The sequence below is a fragment of the Tamandua tetradactyla genome, chromosome X, assembly GCF_023851605.1.
Source record: "Tamandua tetradactyla isolate mTamTet1 chromosome X, mTamTet1.pri, whole genome shotgun sequence".
Lineage (NCBI taxonomy): Eukaryota > Metazoa > Chordata > Mammalia > Pilosa > Myrmecophagidae > Tamandua > Tamandua tetradactyla.
The window spans coordinates 141,986,138-142,009,274 of NC_135353.1; the positions used below are offsets into that span (position 1 = coordinate 141,986,138).

Genomic DNA, 23,137 nt, shown 5'->3' on the forward strand with positions numbered 1-23,137 from the left:
TTTGTGTCTCTAGAACAACGTGAGTTCCTGCTCAGTGCTCCGTTGTGCATTGTACTTTGTTGCTTGTTATGTCCCTTGCGCTCGAAGGTGCATGCCTCTTAGTATTTGCAATTCCTAGCTCAGACCCTGAAATCTAGTGAGCATTCAATAAACGTTTGTCAAGTTAACGAATGAATGAATGAATGATAGAACATAAGTGAAAAGGCTGTTTATGGCCTCCTTGTTGTGTATTTGTTATATATTTAGTTATGTTCTAAGGGCAGCAGTAGGTAAAATGAAGGGAAGTGGAATAAATGAAACATAAGAAAGTTTCTCGTTAAATGCGCGCACACACACACATTCCATTTAATATTGAATTAGAAACATAATGTTCAATAAATCAGTTCTTGGAAAATGTAAGTATATATTAATTTGCATATTTCTTGCCACTTTCGCCCTCAAAGGCTTTGTTTAGTCTCTTTTCATCACTAACTTGCCTCACTGCTTGTCAGATGAGCAACTGCCTAATGTTAATGATGCTATTTAATAAGAAAACAACTAAGACCGAAGGTGCTTAGAGAATTGCTCCATTTCAAAAGCCTATCAGGGCTGGATTTAAAAAAAAAAAAAGGCTGTAATATTCTCCTAGTGAGTATTAATGAAGGGTCACTCCAGATTACCTAATTAATACAAATTGTTTTCTGAAAATTATGCAGGAGGTTGTAATGAATTTTCAACTCTATGGTGAAAGTAAGCCACTATATTTAGTTAATAAGTATATAGATGATACTATTACCACTGTCCACATCAAAAAGATCTTAACTCCTGGTGCACAGTCTTGTATTGTAGGGAATATTAAGAATCAGGCAGGAAATAAAATGATTCATTAATTAGAAGGGAGATTGTGTGTGTGCGTGTGTGTGTGTGTGTTGAAATCCCAGGAGGACTTTCTGGTATGAATGGTCTTTGAAGTTAAACATTTTCTACTTCTAAAAATTGGCTACTGTAATTAGCTAAGGTTCTGTTTTCTTCACCCTGTCTTAAATCGTATAAAAATGTGAGGCCATTCGTGAGATCAAAGGCTCACTTAAACCAATTCTCTGACCTGGATAACAGAGGTTTGGTGATCATAAACCCACGACAAGAAACACTTGCAGCGTTTTCAAGGCTATGCATGAATTTATTTTCATTTCTGTGGGAAGAGAAAGAATTTTCTCTCATTTATACCCTGGAAGGATAGGGTCAAATGTAGTAGAATTAAAGAGGAAGATAAAGAATTAACATGATATTAAGAAATGTATCTGCTGACTTTAGTAAGAAGTGATAATAAACACATGCACATGCACACACACAGACATACACACACACATATGCTACACACAGTAGAATAAGGACGGAAGTAGGAGTTTGGCGGCCCACACTTCCGGGTTACAATCTCAAATCTGCTCTTTGCAAAGTAAGTGAGCTAAGTGGTCTTGGACAATTGGCCTAATTTCCCTCAGTTTCAGCAATTTGTAAAATTAGATAAAACTCTTTTTACAGGGTTGCAAGTAGTAAGACAAAATTTATGAAAAGCACCCTGCTTGGCACATAGGAAACGTGTAACTATAGCTTGTTAATATCATTGTAGCAGTTAGGTTGATATTTTCAGCACAGCTAGCAATTTTAGCAACATGTTTTATCTTTGCATAGTCATATGGTTTTGCTGGGGCGTTTTGCTTGTTTGCTTATTTGCTTGCTTGATTTTTAGTTTCCCATGCCAAGTTTTATTTGCATGGAGGGATTTCACAATTTCAAAATTTATTTCACCTATTCTTCCATTTTTTTTCAGGGTGATTTTTAGCTTCTTATGGTATATTTTTCTCATAGTCATTTAAGAAAAAAAACATACTGTTTTCATTTCCCAACTGCAAGAGAAAATACCATGCAAAGGGTTGGCTTAAACAGTGGGGATTTATTGGCTCATGATTTTGAGGCTGGGAAAAGTCCACATCAAGACATCACCAAGGCAGTGCTTTCATGGGGCATCTGTCAAATAGCAGTGCACATGGCAGCCTCTCTTGGCCTCTCCCTTCTCTTCTGGGTTCCATTGACCTTCAGTCTCTTGCTTCCCTTGACTTGCTACCTGTCTGAATTTCATTCTGCTTAGAAAGGACTCCTATGACAGGATTAAGACATCATGATTGAGTTGAGTCACACCTTAACTGAAGTAGCCTCATCAGAATGTCCTACTTCCAATGGGTCACGCCCACAGGAATGGATGAAGTTTGAGACGATGCTTTTCTGGGGTACATAGCTCCAAACCACCATATATATTAAAGAATATTTTTAGTGAATCTAATCTAATCCAATTTACGATTGTTGACCATTCAAGCCATAATATCTGGCCCTGGACCTCTGACCTATATTTTAACTAATAAATTCACACTACAAATAAATGTAACAAGGTAAATCGTAGAAATTCATCTTCAAAACGGCCTTTATATAGTGATTTATCTAAGATGCATGTAATTAAGGATCTAGTTCTCCAAAACTGTGTCAAGTAGAGGTAACTACGAAGAATTTAGAGCTGAACATAGTTTGTCTTACTCACTCCTCTATTTCCATAGGACCAAGAGTAGATCTTGGCCAGGTACTGAAACCCTTCCTTAGCTCATTGGATGAACAACAGGTGACAATAGAGGTGATGGCAGGCTAAGAAACATGTCTGTAGAGGGAAATGATATAATTTTGCAATATTCATCCTTAAGAGGACTGAATGGAGGGGCTATTTTGGTGGCCTGAAGAGGAAGTATTTTACTACATAAAGGTAGAACAGTTGGTTAAAATGGACAGTTCACTCAGTGCATTGCCCTTTCTTTGTCCATTTGGCAAGCACCTGCTTAGAACTAGGTACTCTAAATAATCCTTGGACTGCCCTCATGTCTACCTTGTCACTGTTTCTCTTTGGCAAGACTACATTTGCCACTGACAAATTCATGAATTAAAACGTGTTTGTTAATTTCCTAAGGGAATTTGTTGTAATGTCAAATACAGGCTTCTAAGCCTGTCTATTTGTCAGTGCCACCTGTATTCTAGCATCTATCCTCTGCAATCTTTGCAATTATTAATTTGTGATTGGAGGCTACAGGGCAGGGGAAAGTGTATATTAGAGTTAATCATTTGATGGCATAGGTGAGAGCTGGGTGAACCTATTAACCACTTGTGATCATTTTTTGAAGGTATGTATGTTTCACTGGCATTAAAGTGATAAACAGTTTTAATGGAAGACAAGAGTAATACCCAGCCATCACAAAATACAGCCTGAACTTGAACTTACTACAGTTTTGCAAGTTTTTAAAAATTGTTTCTGAATTCTTTATTGTTGTACCCAATGAATTAGTGTCCTTAGAATCTTTGGTTTCTTGCTTCATAATTAATTATTAGCCCTAAAAGCCCTTTGTGTGTGTGTGTGTGTGTGTCAGTGCACACATGTGTGCATGAGTGTGAGAATGTGTGTATGCCTGCGTGTGGTCCTTAATTTTCCAGAGAAAATGCTCATAGTCATTTGTTTGACTCAAGACTAAAGTAACTGGCCTTGTGATGGTTGCACCCACATAAGATATTTCTAGTAATTTTATTTTTGTCTGAAACCAATCTATTTTCTGAATTTTCGAAAGAGGGGTTTGTGGTAAATTTTGTCAAGAGCACAATCTGATCTTCTATTCACAAAACAAGTGGAAGTTATTAATTTGAACTTCCCTTTGTTATTTATTTTTTTGGTGTTACTTTTGTTTTGTTGTGTTTTTTTACCTCCAATGAAGGATATAGTCAATGTTAGCATTAGTGTTACTAGCAGTAGTAGTATAGTATTAGTATTTGTAAGGTATTATTGTTAGTATTAATATTATTTCTTCAGCTGCCACACTTATCGGGAATACACAACATTGGTGAAACCCTCCTCATATAATTCTCTCCTTACCTGGCTTTGGGGTTTCCATATTCTCCTGCCTCAATCCCCCTTGGCTTCTTTCTTCTCTTATCCATATAGATAGGTACAAAATTTTGGTACCAGTGCTCTTCCCTCACTCTGCACCTGTCACTGGAAAATGGTTGTCCTAATGCTGATTGGACACCCAAACTTACACTTCCAGCCTGACCCCTCACCTGAACACTAGACTTGTTTTCCAAACAGCCACTGGATTCTTGCATCAGGGCTCCACACAGAAACCTTGACCCATGGACTCAACCTGCTTCCAAAAGCAGCCTCACCTTTCTGTCTCCTAAATCTAGGTCCATTATCTCCCCAGTCTTTTTGTCTCAAGCCAAAAACTGTCACTCTCAACATTTTCTTTTACCCCTTCAAATCCTGCCAGTTCTACACCTGTAACTATGAGGGATCCTTCCTAAATATCCATGCCGCTCCTTTTTGCTCATTTAAGTACTTGGACTTCTAAAAGAGTTTCCTAGTTATGATCCCTGTTAACAGCTTCTCACTCTTGAAATCCTTCCTCCGATATGCCACTAGAGTTACCATCTCAAAGAGTTCAATCCGGAAAGCTAATAAGATCTTGGTGTACACAATCCATTTTCCAAAACAGGGAGGGGAAGGGAGGGAGGAGAAGGAAAGAGAGATAGAACTCTTTTCTTTCTGTGCTCTGCGACCCCTTGAAAATCCTATGTTTAGTTTAGGAAACTGTTGAACAATTTCAAATCCTTAAACAAGCCAAACCCCAAAAGCCCTTAGCACCTTTGCAATTTCCATTTGCTTTGCATGGAACCCTCTGGGAACGATGTGTTGGCATACCCATTTCTGCACTTCGTTCTTGGAAGAGCAGCCTTTTGTGCTCATCCTATCTAAAAGAGATCACGTAGCCACTCTCACTCCTCTTACTCTGCTTCCTAGTTCCTTTTTATTTATTTATTTTATATTGTGGTAATATATGTATTCCACAAAATTCCCCACTTTGCCTATTTTTAAGTGGACAATTCAGTGCCAGTGATTACATTTACAATGGTGTGTTAATGTCACCACTGTCTGTGACCAAAATTTTTTATTGCCCCAAATAGAAACTCTATGCCCACTAAGCAATAACTCCCCATCATCTCTCCCGCTGTCCTATGGTAACCTCTCAACTACTTTCTGTCACTATGAATTTCCTTCTTCTAGATATTTCATATACATGGAATCATGCAATAGCTTTCCTACTGTGTCTGGGCTGTTTCATCTAGCATAATTTTTGATGTTTTACCCATAGTGTAGCATATGTCAGACCTTCATTCCTTTTTATGGCTGAATAATATTCCAGATATTTACCCATGTATCTGTTGATGGACACATGGGTGGTTGCCACCTTTTGGCAGTTGTGAATAGTGCCGCTGTGAACACTGATATGCAAATATCCCTTTGATCCCTGCTTTCAGTTCCTTTGGGTATATGCCTAGGAGTGGAATTGCTAGATTGTATGTAAGTCTATGTTTAACTTTTTGAGAAACTGTCAAACTGTTAGGAGTGGTATGATTTCACATGCCTGTTAGTAATGCACGAAGTTTCCAATTTCTTCATTTATGTTTTTAAGTAATAGGCATCCTATTACTTGTGAAGTAGCATCTAATTGTGGTTTTGATTTGTATTTCCTAATGGCATTTTTCACTTTTCTTCATAGCATACACATGCATATACATATATACACACACACATCTATGCATGTATGCATGTATATTTATATACACATGCACATATATATATATATGTATCGTGCATATACGCGTGTGTGCATGTGGACTGGAAATTTGTCTCCCAAGTTCAGTGCTGTATCCCAGAGTCTGGAACCTAGTAGGACCTCAAAAATATTTGAAAAATATATTGAATGAATGAATGAATGAGTGAAGAAGATGTCTTCCATTGACACACAATACTTTACATTAAAAAAAATTTTTAAGGTGGGAATAACATAAGAATCACTGGTGCCCAATTAAAAAGGTATAAATACCATGAACTATTAAAATAATGCCGAATGTATTAGATATAAATTCATTATCTCTATTTTGGGACAGAGGGACAAGTTAAATTTAAGAAAATATGAGGAAAAGCTTGTCATCGTATGCTCATTGTATGAAGAAGAAAAGGGAAGTGGGAACATTTGGAAGAAGGCTGAGATTTTTCAACAACCATAGAAGTTGTGAGTTTTATGAGAACATAGTCTTCCAAACCCCCCAGGGGTCCTTTCCCATTGAAATTATAAACCAAGATTAGGAACTATTTCCTGTATGTAAGTGCAATGATGATAAAATGCCTCATTTGAGGTCCTACTTTGAGGTGTCTGTTATGGACAATACTTTTCTGTTTGCTACAACGTTTGTATTTGTGGTCTTCCCTTTCTTTCCTAGAGTAGGATTAAATTATATCAATGTTTTGGCAAAGAAGGCAAATACTGAAGAAATGGAATTTTAATTGAAAAGAAATCAATGAAAGAATTGAGTGAGCACAAAATAAATCAATTATAATTCATCATAAAGTAGAATTGTAGGCCTTATTTTAACCAATAACATGAAGAGGAAAATGTTTTAAAAAATAACAATTAACCTAAATCCAGAAGAGGAGGAGTAGACTGTATTTAACCCTAGCGTATTATTAAGATTGAAAAAAAATTGTGCCGTGAGAGCATTCAACTGTCTGCATGAACGGATGTCTCTATTACCCTTGCTCAACTGCTGCAGACTCAAAATGCAACAGTATTCATTTGCCCAGTCAATAAATTTTAATTTAGTGCCCATTATGTGCTAGGTACAGCCAGGAGTACAATGAAGGGACAAGGTAGATGGGTCTTGCCCTCAAAATAATTCTAGAGAGATAGTCAAATTCATATGTATTCAAATGAGAGAGAGGGAGAGAGAAGAGATAGAAACAGTGACCTTTAGTATCAATTTTTTTTCTTAACAATTCCAATGGAATGCCAACCTTCTCATACAATAGCCATATTCCTACTGACCCAGGGTGATTTCTCTCACATCATCTAGCAACAGAGTTTATATTCCAGAGCATATTCCACAACTCGAGTGGCTTTGCAGGCCAATCTCGCTTCACCTTTTATTAGCAGACATATATGATATTTTCTCATCCTGTGTGCTAATGTGACATAGATTCAAATGAGGAAAGGAATAATCCTGTAGAGCTTAGAAATAGCATTACTTAGAACAAGTGATTTAGATGAGGAGGCATAGGTTTTCGTAAGGTACAGAGAAGTAGCCTAACCTGGTAGATTTATGCAGAACCGCATTGGAATGTCACTACCACCCCATCCCAGCTTCATTTTCTCATCCGTTGAGTGGGAGTCTGTTAGACTCAGGGATGTGGGAAGATAAATAGTAGTCATTATACAAATGGCAGCTATAATATCATCAATAATGTAGTCTGTGGCAGTGATGAAGCTAATCAGACGACATTGTCTATTATCAGTAATGATCAATAGCAATGACGAACACTAGTGAAGCCCCTTGTAGTCAGTGGACCAAATAGAAAATAGTGCTTTATCTTAGATAAACAAATACACAATGAATGGAAGTGACACTGTTTCAATTAACACATCATTTTAACTGTATTATGTGTGTGTTTGTATACATGTCTGTATGTATAGACATATATAATTGTAAATGTGTAATTTAGCACATCATACATAGATTTGGACTTGTCGATTTATTATATGCATACAGAAATACATGGAACAATGCAGTTCTATTTTTTCCTTTTCTCAGATCATGTTTGCCTTGCTAAAAATATGCCCATTTATCAACTTCTTTAGTCTAATATATTTTATTTTCTTTCTCAGGGTATGTCAAGACCGTGTCATTACCAAGCCCCCAAAATGCTACTTTGTTTGTTCATCTTTAATAGCATTTTGCAAATGGGGCATTTAAGTGTGGATTTAGAGTGACATGGGATCTGTTAGAAATCCGGTGCCTAAAACTAGATGTTCCCTATTCCTGATCCCAGATCATAGTTATTTCCATCTCTAGCAAAGAACTGCAGTCATGTCAGTACTGTACATTAAGAGGAAACCCTATCATGACCTGGCAATGTGCAGTAATCCAATGACGTGTCAATTCTGCAAGCGTGAAATGGCTAAGCTCCTCCTCCAAAGGAACCGAGATTTGCACACATACCTGTTAGCATATGGGATCAATGCTTAACGTTATGAATGCCATGGACACTTCTAAAAACGTTTTACTCCAAAATAACTTCAAACTTACAAGACAGTTGCAAAAATAATACAAAAACCATACACAGAACTCCATCATATAAGCCCCAGCTGGGAACTCAGACTTAGCATCTTTTAGCATTTTATACCCCCACCCCACCCCCCACCTTTCTTCATCTTTTTGTCTATTTTCTAATCATGCGAAAATAGGCTGGGTACACTGTGCTCCTCTAACGCTTAACACTTTCCATCATGGACACAGTGTTGATTGTAACAGAACTGAAGAAACTGTCCCTGTCAAGAACCTATACTGAGCACCCAGAAGTTGCAAGACACCCTATTAGACAATAGGAGGCTACAGTCATTTGGGTTCAGAGCATTCCCTGCCCTGAGAGGCTGAGAGCAAACAGATACAGACACACTTCACAGAGGAAACAGTGGCCTGAGGTCCTGTGCACAAGTGCTGGGAGGGCTGAGGGTTAGGCGAGGGAAGAAGAGATGGGTTAATCAGGAGCCGCTATCCGGGGAAGATTGCTCAGGTCCCAACTGACGCCTGCCATTGATTAATCGATACTCTATCCTGGTGTTTAACAAGTGTTCCATCCAAAAAAGTCTTCAGTAATATTTAATGTCACTTCCTTCAGCTTCAATTTATGCTCACTTTTGTTCTCTTTTCACGAGTGCTAAGCAGCAGGCAGTAACAAAGCGCTTCATAGTCATGTGTCTAAAAGGCTTGTTTTGCATTGGGTTCTTGTTTTCTTTTTTTCTCATGCTTCAGTCCTTTCCAGACTAAGGAGAAACAAATAAAAAATTACTTAATCGTTTCACAAAGGGCCTATTTAATTTGACTGCTTCATAATGAATAAACTTTGATAACGGTACTTCTCAGTGTTTACTCTTTGGAAAGAAACTTAATAATTTTGACAGTGGCATGGAAAGAAAAATTGCATTTCTGTTTTGAAGCCCAAAGAGAATCCTATTAAAATAAGAAAGTTTATCAAGTAAAATGAACATTAGGATTAATTACAGAGAGTGTTGAAGCTAACATTAGTATGCACGTACATTAATTGCATTTATAAATGGTACCTCTCGTTATTGCATTTTACTCTTTTGCAAGATAGAAAGTTAGTGCCTGTGTCTCCATATAACACCACACGATGTAGTTAAGATAGAATTTGGATTTATTAATAATTAATCATGTCTCACAAAGACCTCTAGTTTTTTTTTTTTTTATGTCTGCACCAAAAGTTAGTTTTTTGTGCCCCATGTTCCATGAGAAATTGATCTGCAATACATGTGGAGTCTCCAAGGGTATATGTAAATTTAGTAATTTTATTGCTAACTATGAAGTTAATCTGCACTGTATGGGTTCTTTTCCTCAGGAAACTGAAGTAGCAGTTCAAGCTAAACAGCCGGATGTGGAAAGGATTTTGTCTAAAGGGCAGCATTTGTACAAGGAAAAACCAGCCGCTCAGCCAGTGAAGGTAATGAAGCAACCTCTAGCAATATCCATTACCTCATAATGGGTTATGCTTCCCCTGTTGTACATTTGCCATTGACGTGGTCTGTTTATAATTGACGAAATAACTTGTAAAGGAATATTGGCCGTAGTGCCATAGCAGAGGCAGAACTGTCTTTTTGATCAACATATCCTATTTGTATATTGTGATCTTAATGCTGTTATCGAGTCACTGCATTAAAGGACTCATTTTGGTCCCAGTATGCTGCTATCAATACAAATAGTAGTCCCACCTTCAAGGTAGATTAAATTTGTTGGCACTTTATCACTCTGCTTGCCAGCTTTGATGCTTTTCATATTGTTTGGCTTAATTTAAATCAAGCTACTGCATCATACTGTCTGTCTCCAGCAGCTGTAAAGAATCACAATATGGTCCGTGACCTTTCTTTTCTCTGTTGCTCTTTCTTATGAAAGAGGAAAATCAGTATTCGGGCTTCGGAACTTTATTGGGTCAAGAATTTTTAGTGAAATGTCATGCGATTGCTTCCCTCTTTGGTAAAGGGGGAAAAAAAAAGTCAGCTTTGGAGAAAGCATTCTGCTCCCTTCCCCTGTTTGTGTGCATTTTGAAGTCTAGGGCACGTTTTATTCACAGGCCATTACACATGAGGAGAGAAATGGAAAGCCAGGTCAGTTTTCAAAGAATGGCTAATCAATGGTGTCCATTTGCAAATAAAAACCCCGTGATAGATTGATGTTAGTTATAGGTTACCTTATTTTCTGTATGGCTCCTGTTATGATGAAGGTCCCCGAGAGCCTTTAATGATGGCCGTTTATCGATCAGTCCTGGTTTCTCTAGCTAATGTCGCAGGCTGCGATTTAGTGAGCCTCACCCTCATGTTTAAAACTGCTCTAAAACAGTACAGGTCAATAACCTCATTATACCAAGCCAGTTTGTCCTTGCAAACAACATTACCCTGACTCATACTCTGTCTCTGAGGTTGCCATTTAGTTTCCCTTTTGCCTAGCCAGAGTTTCGTTTCTAGAAAATTGTTTATTTCCTTATAGTTTACAAGGGGCCTTTTCCTTAGGTAAATTTCAAGTTTTAGCCTGACCAGAACGTCTAAACCGCAGAGGCTGAAAGGCACAGGTTTCTCTGTAGATGTCAAAATGCATTTATTCAGTAATACATTATCCCTATTCCTGAAATCCAGAGTAAACATTCTGCAACCAGGTCCAAGCCTGGTGTGAAGAATTCCATAAACTATCAATGGGTTTAGCATTGAGAATTGGAGAGCTATGGAAATTCCTGAAAACAAGAAATTTCAGGGTTTTCTTTGTTGCTCTAAAGCAAGCCAGTTTCTAAGCAGATAAGGACCTTTTTGGTTGACAGGGCAACTCTTGTAGTCAGGAGCAGCGGACAAAGAGCCCATTGCCTAGCTCAGTTCTGTCTAATCTTGGTCTGTCCTCGAAGACCTGACACCTTATGCCATGTAGCAGTGAGTCAGCTTTCGGCACCAATTGTTACAGATGACAAATGTGCACTTCAATTGACTTGTACCTCCATGTTACTGTAAAAGATGGAGAGAAAATTCAAACTGGAAAGTCAATAAGAAAAATCATCTTTCATTATATGTGAAACAATCCAACTGTGCTTCTCCCACACCCTCAATTCTTGGGCCACTTTGAAATTAGAACCGGAATCCACCATACCTGAGCGTTATTTACTTTTGACTGTAGCGTTGGTGGTACCAAAAGGGAAATAAAAGGGCAAGCAAGGATTTATTAAGTCCCTTTCTCTTTCCCATCCTTAAGACGATTTTGTAGCAGTCAGCATTAGTTCTTTCTTTCCTTCACGTCTTCTGCTTCACTCCCCCTCTTTCTGTCAAGTCAGCTCATTTGGGAGAAGCAGAACTTACATGAAAACTTAGGACCTTTCTCCCTTAGGTTTGGAGAAATATCAACATATCACATTGATAGTGGCAGGAGGGAAAGATTGATCTGGGAAACTTGGGGCAAGAAGAAAAGAGATAGCTCACAAATGACTTTTGATATATGTCATGACCTTGGAAACTCTGGAAGATTCAGAGGTTTGGGGTGGGCTGAAACACTAGGGGCCCCAAGATGACCTCACAGTTCAGACAGAGAAACCAACAATACAAGGTGAAAAGCTGTAAGGAGCGTTTAAATCTCTGCATGGATCAAAACCTCTTTTTAAAGGTTAGAGATGGTTTTTCTGAAGAGTGATCCATTGCTCTGATAGTAGATGAACAAAGCCCATTTTCAGCTTTGATTCCGCATATCAAAACTGTTCTTAAATGTGCTGTTCCTAATTCCTCTTCCTAACTCTCCACTTGCTCATTCCTTAATAGAAAGGAAGAGGGGTCTGAGTAGTCTGGAGTATATTTGAATCAAAGAGCATTGGTGTTTTTGTTTGGGGACAAGTACTTTTGGAAACTATAACAATGATGATGAAGAAAGTGATATTCTTTAAAAAGAAAGTGAAAATTCTTCATGATGGGTATACGTAATATGCAGTATTTAGGTGGATAATTAGCATGTTCATCCCATACAGACATTCCAATTTAGAACACATCAGAGAATGATTCTGTTTCTTAGGAAATTGACCGTCCATTGGCACCTCCACAGTCTGTATGAGACTGAGTCCTGATCCATGCTCAACGCCTTTCCTTTCTGTTCTCTTCATTTCATCAACTTCTTCAGGCTTGCTTTAATTTTCAAAGATGGTGACCCACTTCTGCCTTCATTCCTTTGAGGGCTTTCTCCTAAATATCACCTATATATTATGAGACAGTTCCTCTAGTGACATAAATGCAGTTATTAGAGCTCTGATGCAAAACTACTAGAGAAATCTCAGAAGAGTGTGAGCGAAGAAGTAAATATCCTTGCTTTGCTTTCTGTCTCTCAAATCCCCTGTTACTCTCCCCATACTTTTATTTTATTTCATTTATATATTAAATATAATATAATAACAATATTTTAAGTTAATGCATGTTGATGGAATCATTTTTAAGACGTTCCATTTTCCACCGAGAAATGACTAGGTTTTCAACACCACCACGTTTAGAAGCCAAAATGCAACAAAACAACTGTCATCAGCAACAATGATATCAACAACTAAAAAAGAAACAAGCCTTTTGTTATTTGGTTTTTAAAATTGGAGGTTTTTAAACTCAAGAAATCCGATGCCATTTTCATCCATGCCTACTCGTTCCTTGGAAAACGACTCTTTTCTGTTAAAATCTTCTAAATGTGTGCATGTATTTTAAACAACCTACATCTCCTTCCATATATTAGAACTGAGAGCATTAATGGAATTTTAAATGGCTTGGCTATTTGCTGAAGTGATACATGAAACATGCTGGCTTGCTTTGCTAGCATTTTAGATTATCAAAAAAAATCTTGCTAACGTGACTCTAATAATAGATTTTACCTCTGCTATTGAATTCTTTTAAAACGTAACAGTAAAGGCAAGGTGCGAGGAGCCTTCTCTACTTGGCCAAAGGGTTCCACCCCAACCTTGAGCACAAAATAATTGCTGTGGACAAATGGTCAAGGGGCAATTATAACCTTCCAGGCATCATTTCTTCAAATATAAACTGCCAAGTGACAGCATCATTAGTCATTTTCAATTACAGTCAATCACAAGCAGGGATGTTTCATTTTCCCAGCTGTTTTGTTGTTAATTAACTAGATTATGCTGGGTATTTTTTTTCTCCCAATGAGTTTGTTCTACTGCCAGCATCAATATCTTAACATTTCCAAGAACTTCCTTAGGGTTTAATTTTTGTCAGACAATCTTTATTATATTACTCGCAACAGATGTGCATCTGAAGATTTATAAATGCTATAGCAGGTCAAGTGGTGTTTTAAAAAAAAAAAGTTGCTCACTTAAATATTATTGCACTTAAAAGCCTATATGAATTTTATAAATCATTTATCATGCGTATGATTTCACTTACTTGGTGCAACTGGTTTTGGAATATCACAAATCAATAGGGGAGAGAGACACAACCCTGTCCCCCAAAATGGACAAGTCCATTTTGTCTGTCTCATTCAGCGAGCTTAATTCACATGTCACTGATAGAAAAATTTGGAAGAGAACTTAGAGGAAGAAAGTGATAATACAAGAAGGATATTAGTAACATGAGTAGCAGTGTTTTATTTTTTTTAGAGTGTAAGTTTTTTTGTTTGTTTGTTTGTTTATGATTGAGGAAAAGTCTAAAGCCCCGCTTTCCCAATAGGAAGATGCAATTTGTAATATATTTTTGGGTAACTTGATAATATATACATTTAGGGATATGAATGAAACTTTCAGGTGCCTATATTTAATTTCTTAATTGAGTATGACTAGCATATTTGAAATCTCACATTTTATAAAACACTGATTTACAAATATCACTTTTCTCACATTTATATTTAATGAAACACATTGATTCAAACTCTTCATATGTCTCTTCCAGAATTCTAGAACTCCTTGCCTTCCTTCTAAATTAGATGCAGTATGGCAGTGTTTGAATCCACATACAATGCTGTTAAAGCTCACAAGCAAAGACCCCCAGAAACATACCGATTATAAAGAAAGTTTAGGTTTCTTTAGCTTACTGGATGAAGGGAGAAAACACTCAGGAAGGCTTGGGGGACTCTTGTTATGAAGGAGTAGGGAAAAGCTTCTTATGGGGCTTGAGTTGGGTGCTCAGTGATTCTAAGAAGGAGGTGGGTAAATGGAAGCCATTTCTTGATTAGGTGCTATAAAGGAGCAGAATCTATGTGGTGATTGAGTATCTTAATAAATTTTATCTAGAAGATTAAAGCAGGGCTAAAGCTGTCACTGTTAAAGAGCATCAGTGCCTCATATTAGTCATTTTCCTGATGGCAGAGTGGCCTTGTCTCTGTCTACTTCCACATATGGCCATGGGGTGGCCTTGTCTCTGTCTAGTTTATTTTCTGTGGCTATTTTTTATGATCATCTGGGACCAACATCACCTAACTGGCTGCCAGTTGCCAATAGGGCCATTTTTCACTTTCTCAATAGAAATTTTATCCAGAGTTTTAATACCCACTCACAAAATATTAGGAGAGTTGATCTTTTCATTTTTCCTAAGATATATATTCTCGATCTCCCAACAGAATAACTTATCATGTTGCTTTTTAAAAACTATCCCTAAAAGAATTGTTTACAATGACTGGTCATATTGGTGATTGTGAGTTCTACCCTAGGAATAATTAATTGCTAAGGATTGGTCAACTTTCTTCACCTCCTTTTTTTAAAACCAGTTCTCTTGGATGACTTCTATACTCAACCCAAACTCCTATCTTTTGAGGTTTCTTTAGGCTAACGTGAAGGTTTGCTGTTCTAAATAAACGATTGCAACACGGAAGACATCATAAGTGTTCTAGTTGAATGGATTTACTCTTTTTGGAGGAATATTTTGGGGGAAGTCTCAATTGTGTCTTACTCAGTAGCTCATGCTGAAACTAGGCAAGTAGTTCAGATTTTACCTCTCATCCTAGTTGCATTATTTTTATTTATAAAGACAGACACAGGGATGTAGAGTTCTCAGTGCTTTTCTGTGTACATGCACTCATAGGTGAGTTCATTTATTTACTCAGCAGATATTAATTGCATATCAGGCATTGACAGAAGAGAAAGAATAAAAGTTTTTAAATTTTGAAAATATCAAACTCCAATAGAGTTTAATACTACATTCTATTTTAAAGTACAAAAGAATGCTACGTTCTGAAACCTCTTTTCCTTGTAAGTAATTCCTGCTTTTCATAAAGAGGAAATTTCACATTATGTGGTGTAATTGTCTTAAAATTTAATGACTGTTTCCAAGAAAAATATACCCAATGGAAAATAATACTCAGCTACAAAAATCCTCTATAATGAAACTAAGTTTGCCATTTTAAAAATGTGATTTCAAAATTTCTCCCTGTTTGGGTACAACAGGAATCCACTATAATTGTTGAATTTGGAGTGCCTATGTGGAAACCATAGGTCCTTCCATTTAATTGGCAAATTCAGAGTTAGAAAAATTGGATAATTCTAATCAAGAGCAGGACCTGACAACTATTACCCCCACTGATTTTATAGTTTTAGATGTTGGTCTTTAAATACGTATTTGATTCCTTTGAATTTGATTATAGATTATTAATACATCTGGTAAACCATTACCTTCTTTAAATCTGAAAAACTTTGAGCACTACTTTAAAGTTATCAGGTGAGGAGCAGTACATCAGGTAGTGAAGGCTAACATTTTTTGCCACTTGGAAGAATTTTACAGCCTATTTGAAAAGATGAGCGAATAGAAACTCTGGGCACATGCCAGAGAATCAAAAAGCAAAACAAAACAAATTAAAACAGAGCTTTCGTACTATATAAACAATTTATTTTACACCAAATTCTTGCAGAAGGTACAAGTGTTTTGTGACTTGCCAAATCAAAATCTGCGACCCTATTATAAGTGATCTTATTTGGCTAAGAATCATGAAGGACTGGGAGATGAACAGTCCTGACGTAATTGCACCTTTGCCCTCAGATGTTTGTAGTGCATTAGAAGTAATGCTTGATTTTAGAAATCTACCTGTCCTTTTGTAATTGCAGAAACACCTCATTTTCCGATCTTGAAGTTACAGTGGGCAAGATAACTTTTGAATAAGTTGATAAACTAGTCAGACTTTCCATATTGATAAAAGGGGAATTGGATATGCAAAAGTTAATTTCCAGATAACAAAAAGCTAGTCCTTTAAGCACTGAAATATTTTTATTGTAGCAATTTTTTGCAACTTTTTTTTATTGTATAGTATAACATATATATAAAGCAAAGAAATAAAAAAGCAATAGTTTGCAAAGCACTCTTCAACAAGGAGTTACAGGACAGATCCCAGAGTTTGTCATAGGCTACCCTACGATCCTCTTCATATTTTTCCTTCTAGCTGCTCCAGAATATAGGAAGCTATAGGGCTTAAATACTTTTTTATCGTTACAATCGACTTTTTTCCTTCCTTTTATGTCAAAAGTAACATATATACAAGAAAAGCTATAAATTTTAAAGCATAGCACCACAATTAATTGTAGAACGTATTTCAGAGTTTGACATGGGTTACAATTTCACAATTTTACATTTTTACTTATAGGTGCTCTAAAATACTGGAGGCTAAAAGAGATATCAATTTAATGATTCAGCATTCATATTCATTCGTTAAGTCCTATCTTCTATGTATAACTCCACCATCACCTTTGCTCTTTCCATACCTCTCATTGAGGTTGTTTGGGCTATGGCAATTCTAAATTTTTCCTATTGGGAGGGTCTGTCACTAATATGGGGTAGGGAGATGGAACTATCTGATGTTCTCGAGAGGCTGGGCTAGGTTTCAGGACTTATCTGGACCAGGGACCCATCTGGAGGTTGTAGGTTTCTGGAAAGTTACCCTAGTGCCTGGAACCCTTGTGGAATCTTATAAATTGCCCTAGGTGTTCTTTAGAATTGGTTGGGATGTTCCTGGTTGGGGGTTGGCAGGTCATGATAGGTAGCAAGGTCTACCTATCATGCGTAAGAGCAACCTCCAGAATAGCCTCTCGACTCTATTTGAACTCTCTCTGCCACTGATACTTTATTAATTACACTTCTTTACCCCTTTTGGTCAGGTATTGTAGTACTTTTAATGAAAACTGGTACTATCTTCTGTTTTGCTTCATTAAGCAGTGCATAATAACTAAGCAACAATTTTATGTCCTTCACAGTTCATAGAGTTCTTTTCACATAAAATATCTCATTTAGTTTCTTCAACAAAGCTATGAGTTAGGTGGCAGTGTTAGACCCATGTTTCAGGGATGATAAATCTGAGTGACCTATCTGATTTACCAAGGATCACACAACCTGTATGATGACTTAGGACGGAGATAGTGGACTTCTAAACCCCAGTGTCCTTTAAACTTTTCTTAAATGTTCAGGGGTCTCATCCTAAGCCTCAGTTTTTGTTCTGTTGAGTCAGACAGTGATGTGCTTGGAATATGAGGAAGTTTAGTGCAGATCACTGTTTCTTTAGCTTGAGACCCAGAGGATGTAATTTCCTCTTAGAAGTCAGGTTGTAAGATAATGACATATTTTTAACTATCTAACTCAAACTCAATGCGGTTAAGATGTGGACACTTGGACAAGAAAATGGAGCCTAAGCCAGCTGCTGGAAAAGCAAATTCAATATCTCTCCTTGCCCGCTCACTCTGGGCCCATATGCTTATTCAGTGGAAAGGTGGGTTAGGTCCCCAGGAGTCCCCAAATCAATCTCTACCTCTCCCTTTCTTTTCACCCTCTCCCCCCACCCCACCCCCTCAACACATATAGGTGAATTCCGGTAAGTTAAATCATGCCTGATGAGGCATTTAACATATACAGTAAAGTGAAACTGCTTTCCCTTCACCAAATGATCAAAATTGCATTTTCTAGGTGTCTGCCATTATGTTTATTTTCTCCTCCCTATTCTCTGTTATTGCATTCTGTTTTCGACATGATTGCTTCTAGATGTTCTTGATATTTGCTCCTTGTGAAGGAACTAAAACTTCATGGGGGGATCAAGGCATCAGATATGCCAGTGTAATTCTCATTGTTTAGACTCTGGTAGCAGGACTGAAAAATAGCTTCCCCATGCTGTGACTTCCAAGAGTAATTGTCTTCACTGATCAGAGGCCTCTGTTTTGTTTGCTTTTGGATTCAAATCTGCTTTTTTTTAATAAATCGAAAGAGTTATATTCAGTGATATGCCAGAAAATGTTTAAGAACATGCACTCTAGGGGGAAAACTAAAAACCCCAATTTGAAACAACAGCAGACACATTTAGGCATGATAACCTCAAGAGCTTAGAAGATAGTTAAATTCAGAAAAATAATTAGAAAGGGATGAGATTTTAATATTTATTAACTTTGTTCTTAACACAGTTTATTTAACTGTACGTTTACACAATTTATTTGGTATTAATGGGTGTTTTTGACAACCAGTACACAAAATTCCTGAAAATAGAAAACAATATCTCCACTCATTTCCTTTCCTACTTGTATCCTTGTAGTACTGTATTTAAGTATATTTGAAATTTATAAAAACTACATTGTGCTATAAATCTTACATTTCTTAAGCGTTTTAAAACTTCCTATCTTGGTTTTCAAGGTCTATCTGTGTTGTGCTAGTTGGTTTGATTTAACTATTGCATTACATTCCTTAGCATGAATTCATTAATTCACATCTCTATTTCCCTAGCTTAGACACTGATTGTTTTTCTTTCCTATCTGCTAAAACAAAGACCATACAATGATTTGGCTTAACAATAGGAATTTATTGGCTCTTGCCTTCAGAGGTTAGATGTCTTGCTTGCTCCAGTGGTATCCTTGAGCCAGCTGGCAATCTTTGGGGTCTCTTGCTTTTCTGTCACATGGTGACATCTTTTCCTTTCTCTTCTGGGTTCTGTTGACGTCCAGCTTCTGGCTGCCTTCTGTGGCTTCTCTCTCTCTCTCTCTCTGTCCAATTACCTTTGCTTATAAGGACCTCAGCCATATTGGACTGAGGCCCACCATCATTTAGTTGGGGCACACCTTCACTAATCACATCTTCAAAGGTCCTCTTTACAAATGGGTTCACACCCACGGGACCGGGGGTGGGACCTGCCTTTTGTGGGGGACAAGATTCAATCCCCAACACCCATTGGCTTCAATTACCTACAGTGCAGTGACAAAGTTTCTTTTATATACCCTTGTGCACATGCCCTTGGTAACCTGAGGTCAAATTTCTCTGGCTTGCACAGATGCAGGGATAGGCTGAGTAGCATTTGTTTGTTTGGTTGGTTGGTTTTCACATGTGCCCCCATTTCAGCCTGGCAACAATGAGTCAGAATTGATATTAGGGTCCTCTATTTTAGACTAGTCTTGTTCTTTCCACAGTTCCTACCTAGCTCCTCTAAGGATCTGAGTTTGTAGCCCTGGTGTAAGTGAAGGAAATATAAAAGCCTGAGAAAATGATTACAACCCCCCAAAATTACATCGGCTCTTTCAAGTTCTCTATAAGTAGAAGTTGTCCATGGTATATAAACCATACTGTAGTCAAGTTGGGGAGAGAAAAACTCAATGATTTCTTTTTCCTTTCCTTCATTCAAGTAGTCATGTTTATTTTATTTTATTCAACTCAGAAATATTTACTACGCACCTATTTTGTAGGAGGTGCTGGATTGGGTTTGGGGAACACTGTAGAAGGAATAGAAGACTCTGTACCTGCCCTTTGAAGGACTCATAGTCTAATTGGGAAGACACACTGAAAACTATGTTGTAGGGCCAACGCAATGAAGTAAACTGTTACAAAGTTTATCTTCAGCACTTCCAAGCTTGAACTCTCAACTAGCCCAGGAACAAACACGGGCACATGCGCACGCGCGCGCGTGCGCACACACACGAACACACACATCTCTGTGCCTCTGTCCACTTGGCCAGAGCTTTTGGTCACCTTTCGCTCAGATTAGTGCATTTGCTCCCAATTCATGTCTCTGCTCCTTTCTGATAAAACCTCCCCACTCCAAACCTCCCCACTCCAAAACACAAATGTTATCACGTCCGTCCCCTGTTCCACTTTCATCCACTCCCCAGTATTAGGAGGGAATCTGATAATCACACATTACCAGACCTTGATAAACTGTTCTTGGATCTGGCCTTGCAGTTGCATATCTTTTCTTATTAAACTCTGTTGTCCATATAACCAGTCCAGACTCTCTGCATTTTCTTGCCTCTGTACCTTTGGACAGGATCTTCTGTCTGTCTCACTTGCCCTTTCTCTACCTGTCACCCAAACTTCACCTTTCTGAAAAACCCCTAATCATTCTTCAAGGCCATCTTATTGTGAGCTTTTTTGGATAACCCACTGACCTCTCCAGGCAGAGTTAAGCTGTTCCCCCAATGTGTCTTGTTCAAACTGTTATTATTACATGCAAACACCACGATGGTATATTTATATATCTTTTCTCCACAAGGCTGTGAACACTGGGAGCATTTTATTTTCATCTTTGTAACCCCTGTAACTGGCCCAAAGTTTGACGCAGAGTAGTAGCTGGAATTTTTTCTTTTTTTTTTTTTTTTCGTGAATGAATAAGTTAATGTTCTTACTGCAGTGATCAGTATTCAATTAATGCTTAGCCTTAAACACACAACATGTATATTAAAAATCCAATTGGTCGATCAGGTTCATATCATTCCCATTTACTTCTGAGTTCTTTAAAGAGTTTGTAGTTGCTGGCTCTTGCTACTCTGGCTCTTCAGACTAGATACACAGTTTCTGTTAATGTATTCATTATGACTAAACCCAACATCAGTAAAAGTATTTGTTTTTCTCACAAAATAAGCCTAGGAATTAACGGCTGTATGAAAATGCTGCTGTTACCCCCGGTAGGCACTCAAGAGATGGGCTACTGTATTAATTAAGTAATGCTAGTTCTAACAAATCAATAACAAATACATTTTTTTCTAAAAAATAAATTAAAACTTCAATGGTTTGTCCCGGTAAGAGTGTTATTCTTGCCAATGGGACAGTCCAGTGTAGATGTTTCTGGCTAAATAGTTTGCCTGCTGGAGATATTTGAGGAACCCTGGATCTTTCCATTTGGCCATTATGCCAGTCCCTTGACAGCTTTTCTCACCTGGGGTTCCTCAAGAGCTTGAAGCCCTGTAAAGATGATTTCAGGGTCTATTTTCATAGTTTTCCCAAGGATGTTACCTGTCTACTTCCTTTGAAGATGCTTAGGTAACTCATTAAGTAGAATTAATATCTTATGCTTTGGTCCTGGACCAGCACCCTCAAACTTTGAACTTGTGAGAAACACAAATTTTTAGGCCCCACCCTACCTCTACCGAGTGGGAAACTCTGGAGCCAGGATCCAGCAATCAGTGGTTTACCAAGGCTCCCAGGTGATTCTAATGGTCCCTAATTTGAGAATCACTGATCAAGGGCATTAGAACTGCAACTGCTTGAGATCGTTTGCCCTAGGACCGTGGAGTACTCTGCTTCCAGGCAGCAGATAAGGGAGAGAAAATGAGTGGAGAAAATGCCCTCAGTTTTTAAGCCTCAGCTCAGAAATGGCAGTCCTCACTTCGAGCTCATATTCTACGGGTGAGAACTAGTCATATTGCCACGTAGTGGGGTGATGGAGCTGCTCCTGAGGGCGAGTTGTTAAATTGTCGGGCATTTCTTGAGCCACTTAATGTGTTGGAGACAACATTCCCATGGGGGGAGGGGGGAGGGAGTATCTACTCTGCAGAAATTGGCGAGCACTAAAATTGGGGGTATTGTTTGTTTGTCTTCCAAGAAGTTAGTTGTTAAACATTTGCCAATATACCACTGACCACATCTAAAGTACAAAGGCTTAGAATTTGGTCCCTTCATAGCTAGCTCCGGGAGAAACTGCACATGCCAGAAGGAAAAGCAAGAGTTTTTGATAGCTAAATCATGTCTCTTCTCTACCTCTTGATAACCAAGAAAGAGCCTGCATTTATAAACTCACCAGTGAAGGCCCAAGTCCGTGGCCAAGTCCTTTTTCCAAGGAAAATCTCACTAACCCATGCAGAAATTCAGCCTCTCCCTTAGGTTTTATTAACATCATTATTTAAGCTTGTGGTTTTCAACCCTTGACCCTGCACATTAGAATTACTTCAGAGTATCTTAAGACATGATGATGGTGTTCCCCTGTCACAAATCGGGTTCTATGGGAAACAGACTCTGGTTCTGTGGGAAGCAGAGCTTAGCTCTGAGGCAGGCCCCATGATCAGTCATTGAGTGAGGAGTTCCTGGAAAGAGTGTGCCCTTTACCAAGCAGCTTTTTGCAGCTGGGAACATCCCTGAAGGGACTGACAACTAAAGGGTCACTGCTAGTATTTCAGTTAGCCAGGGCTGCTATGACAAATACTACAGAGATTTTGACTTAAACAATAAGAATTTCCGGTTTCATGATTTTGGAGGCTAGAAGTCCATCATCAAAATATAGGCAGGCCGTGTTTTCTCTGAGGTCTGTAACATTCTGGTGGGGGCTCAGTCTCTGCCTTTGTCACCTGGCAATCTGCCTCTGTCTCCTGCTCTGGTTTCCACTGCTCTTCTACTTATAAAAGACTCTAGTCATGATGGATTAAGGCCCACCATCATTCAGTATGGGCACACCTTAACTAATAACATCTTCAAAGATGCTATTTACAAATGGGTTCAAATCCACAGGACCCAAGGTCCTGTGTTTTGCAGGAGACATGATTCCATCCCCAACATCTACTGGCAGCATCTTCACCATCTGGGAGAAATAGTCCTTCCTCAAAAGGTTTCTGGGTGGGCGGGCCATGGTGGCTCAGCAGGTAAGAGTGCTTGCCTGCCATGCCCGAGAACCCGGGTTCGATTCCCAGTGCCTGCCCATGTAAAAAAAAAAAAGGTTTCTGGGTGGCACACACCCATGTCCACCACCACCCTTCTCTCAATTGATCTAGGGTGCGGGA

The 23,137-nt window shown here is 38.2% G+C and overlaps 1 protein-coding gene across 9 annotated transcripts in view; it reads left to right on the plus strand.

Moving 5' to 3' along the window:
* The window catches only part of DMD (dystrophin), a 2,428,671-nt gene that overhangs the window by 1,728,229 nt on the left and 677,305 nt on the right, over window positions 1-23,137 (plus strand). For all 9 annotated transcript variants that reach the window (XM_077145121.1, XM_077145123.1, XM_077145120.1 and 6 more), the window contains one exon: window positions 9,539-9,640. In XM_077145121.1, the coding sequence (XP_077001236.1) occupies window positions 9,539-9,640 (102 nt within the window). The remainder of the gene's footprint in view (window positions 1-9,538; window positions 9,641-23,137) is intronic.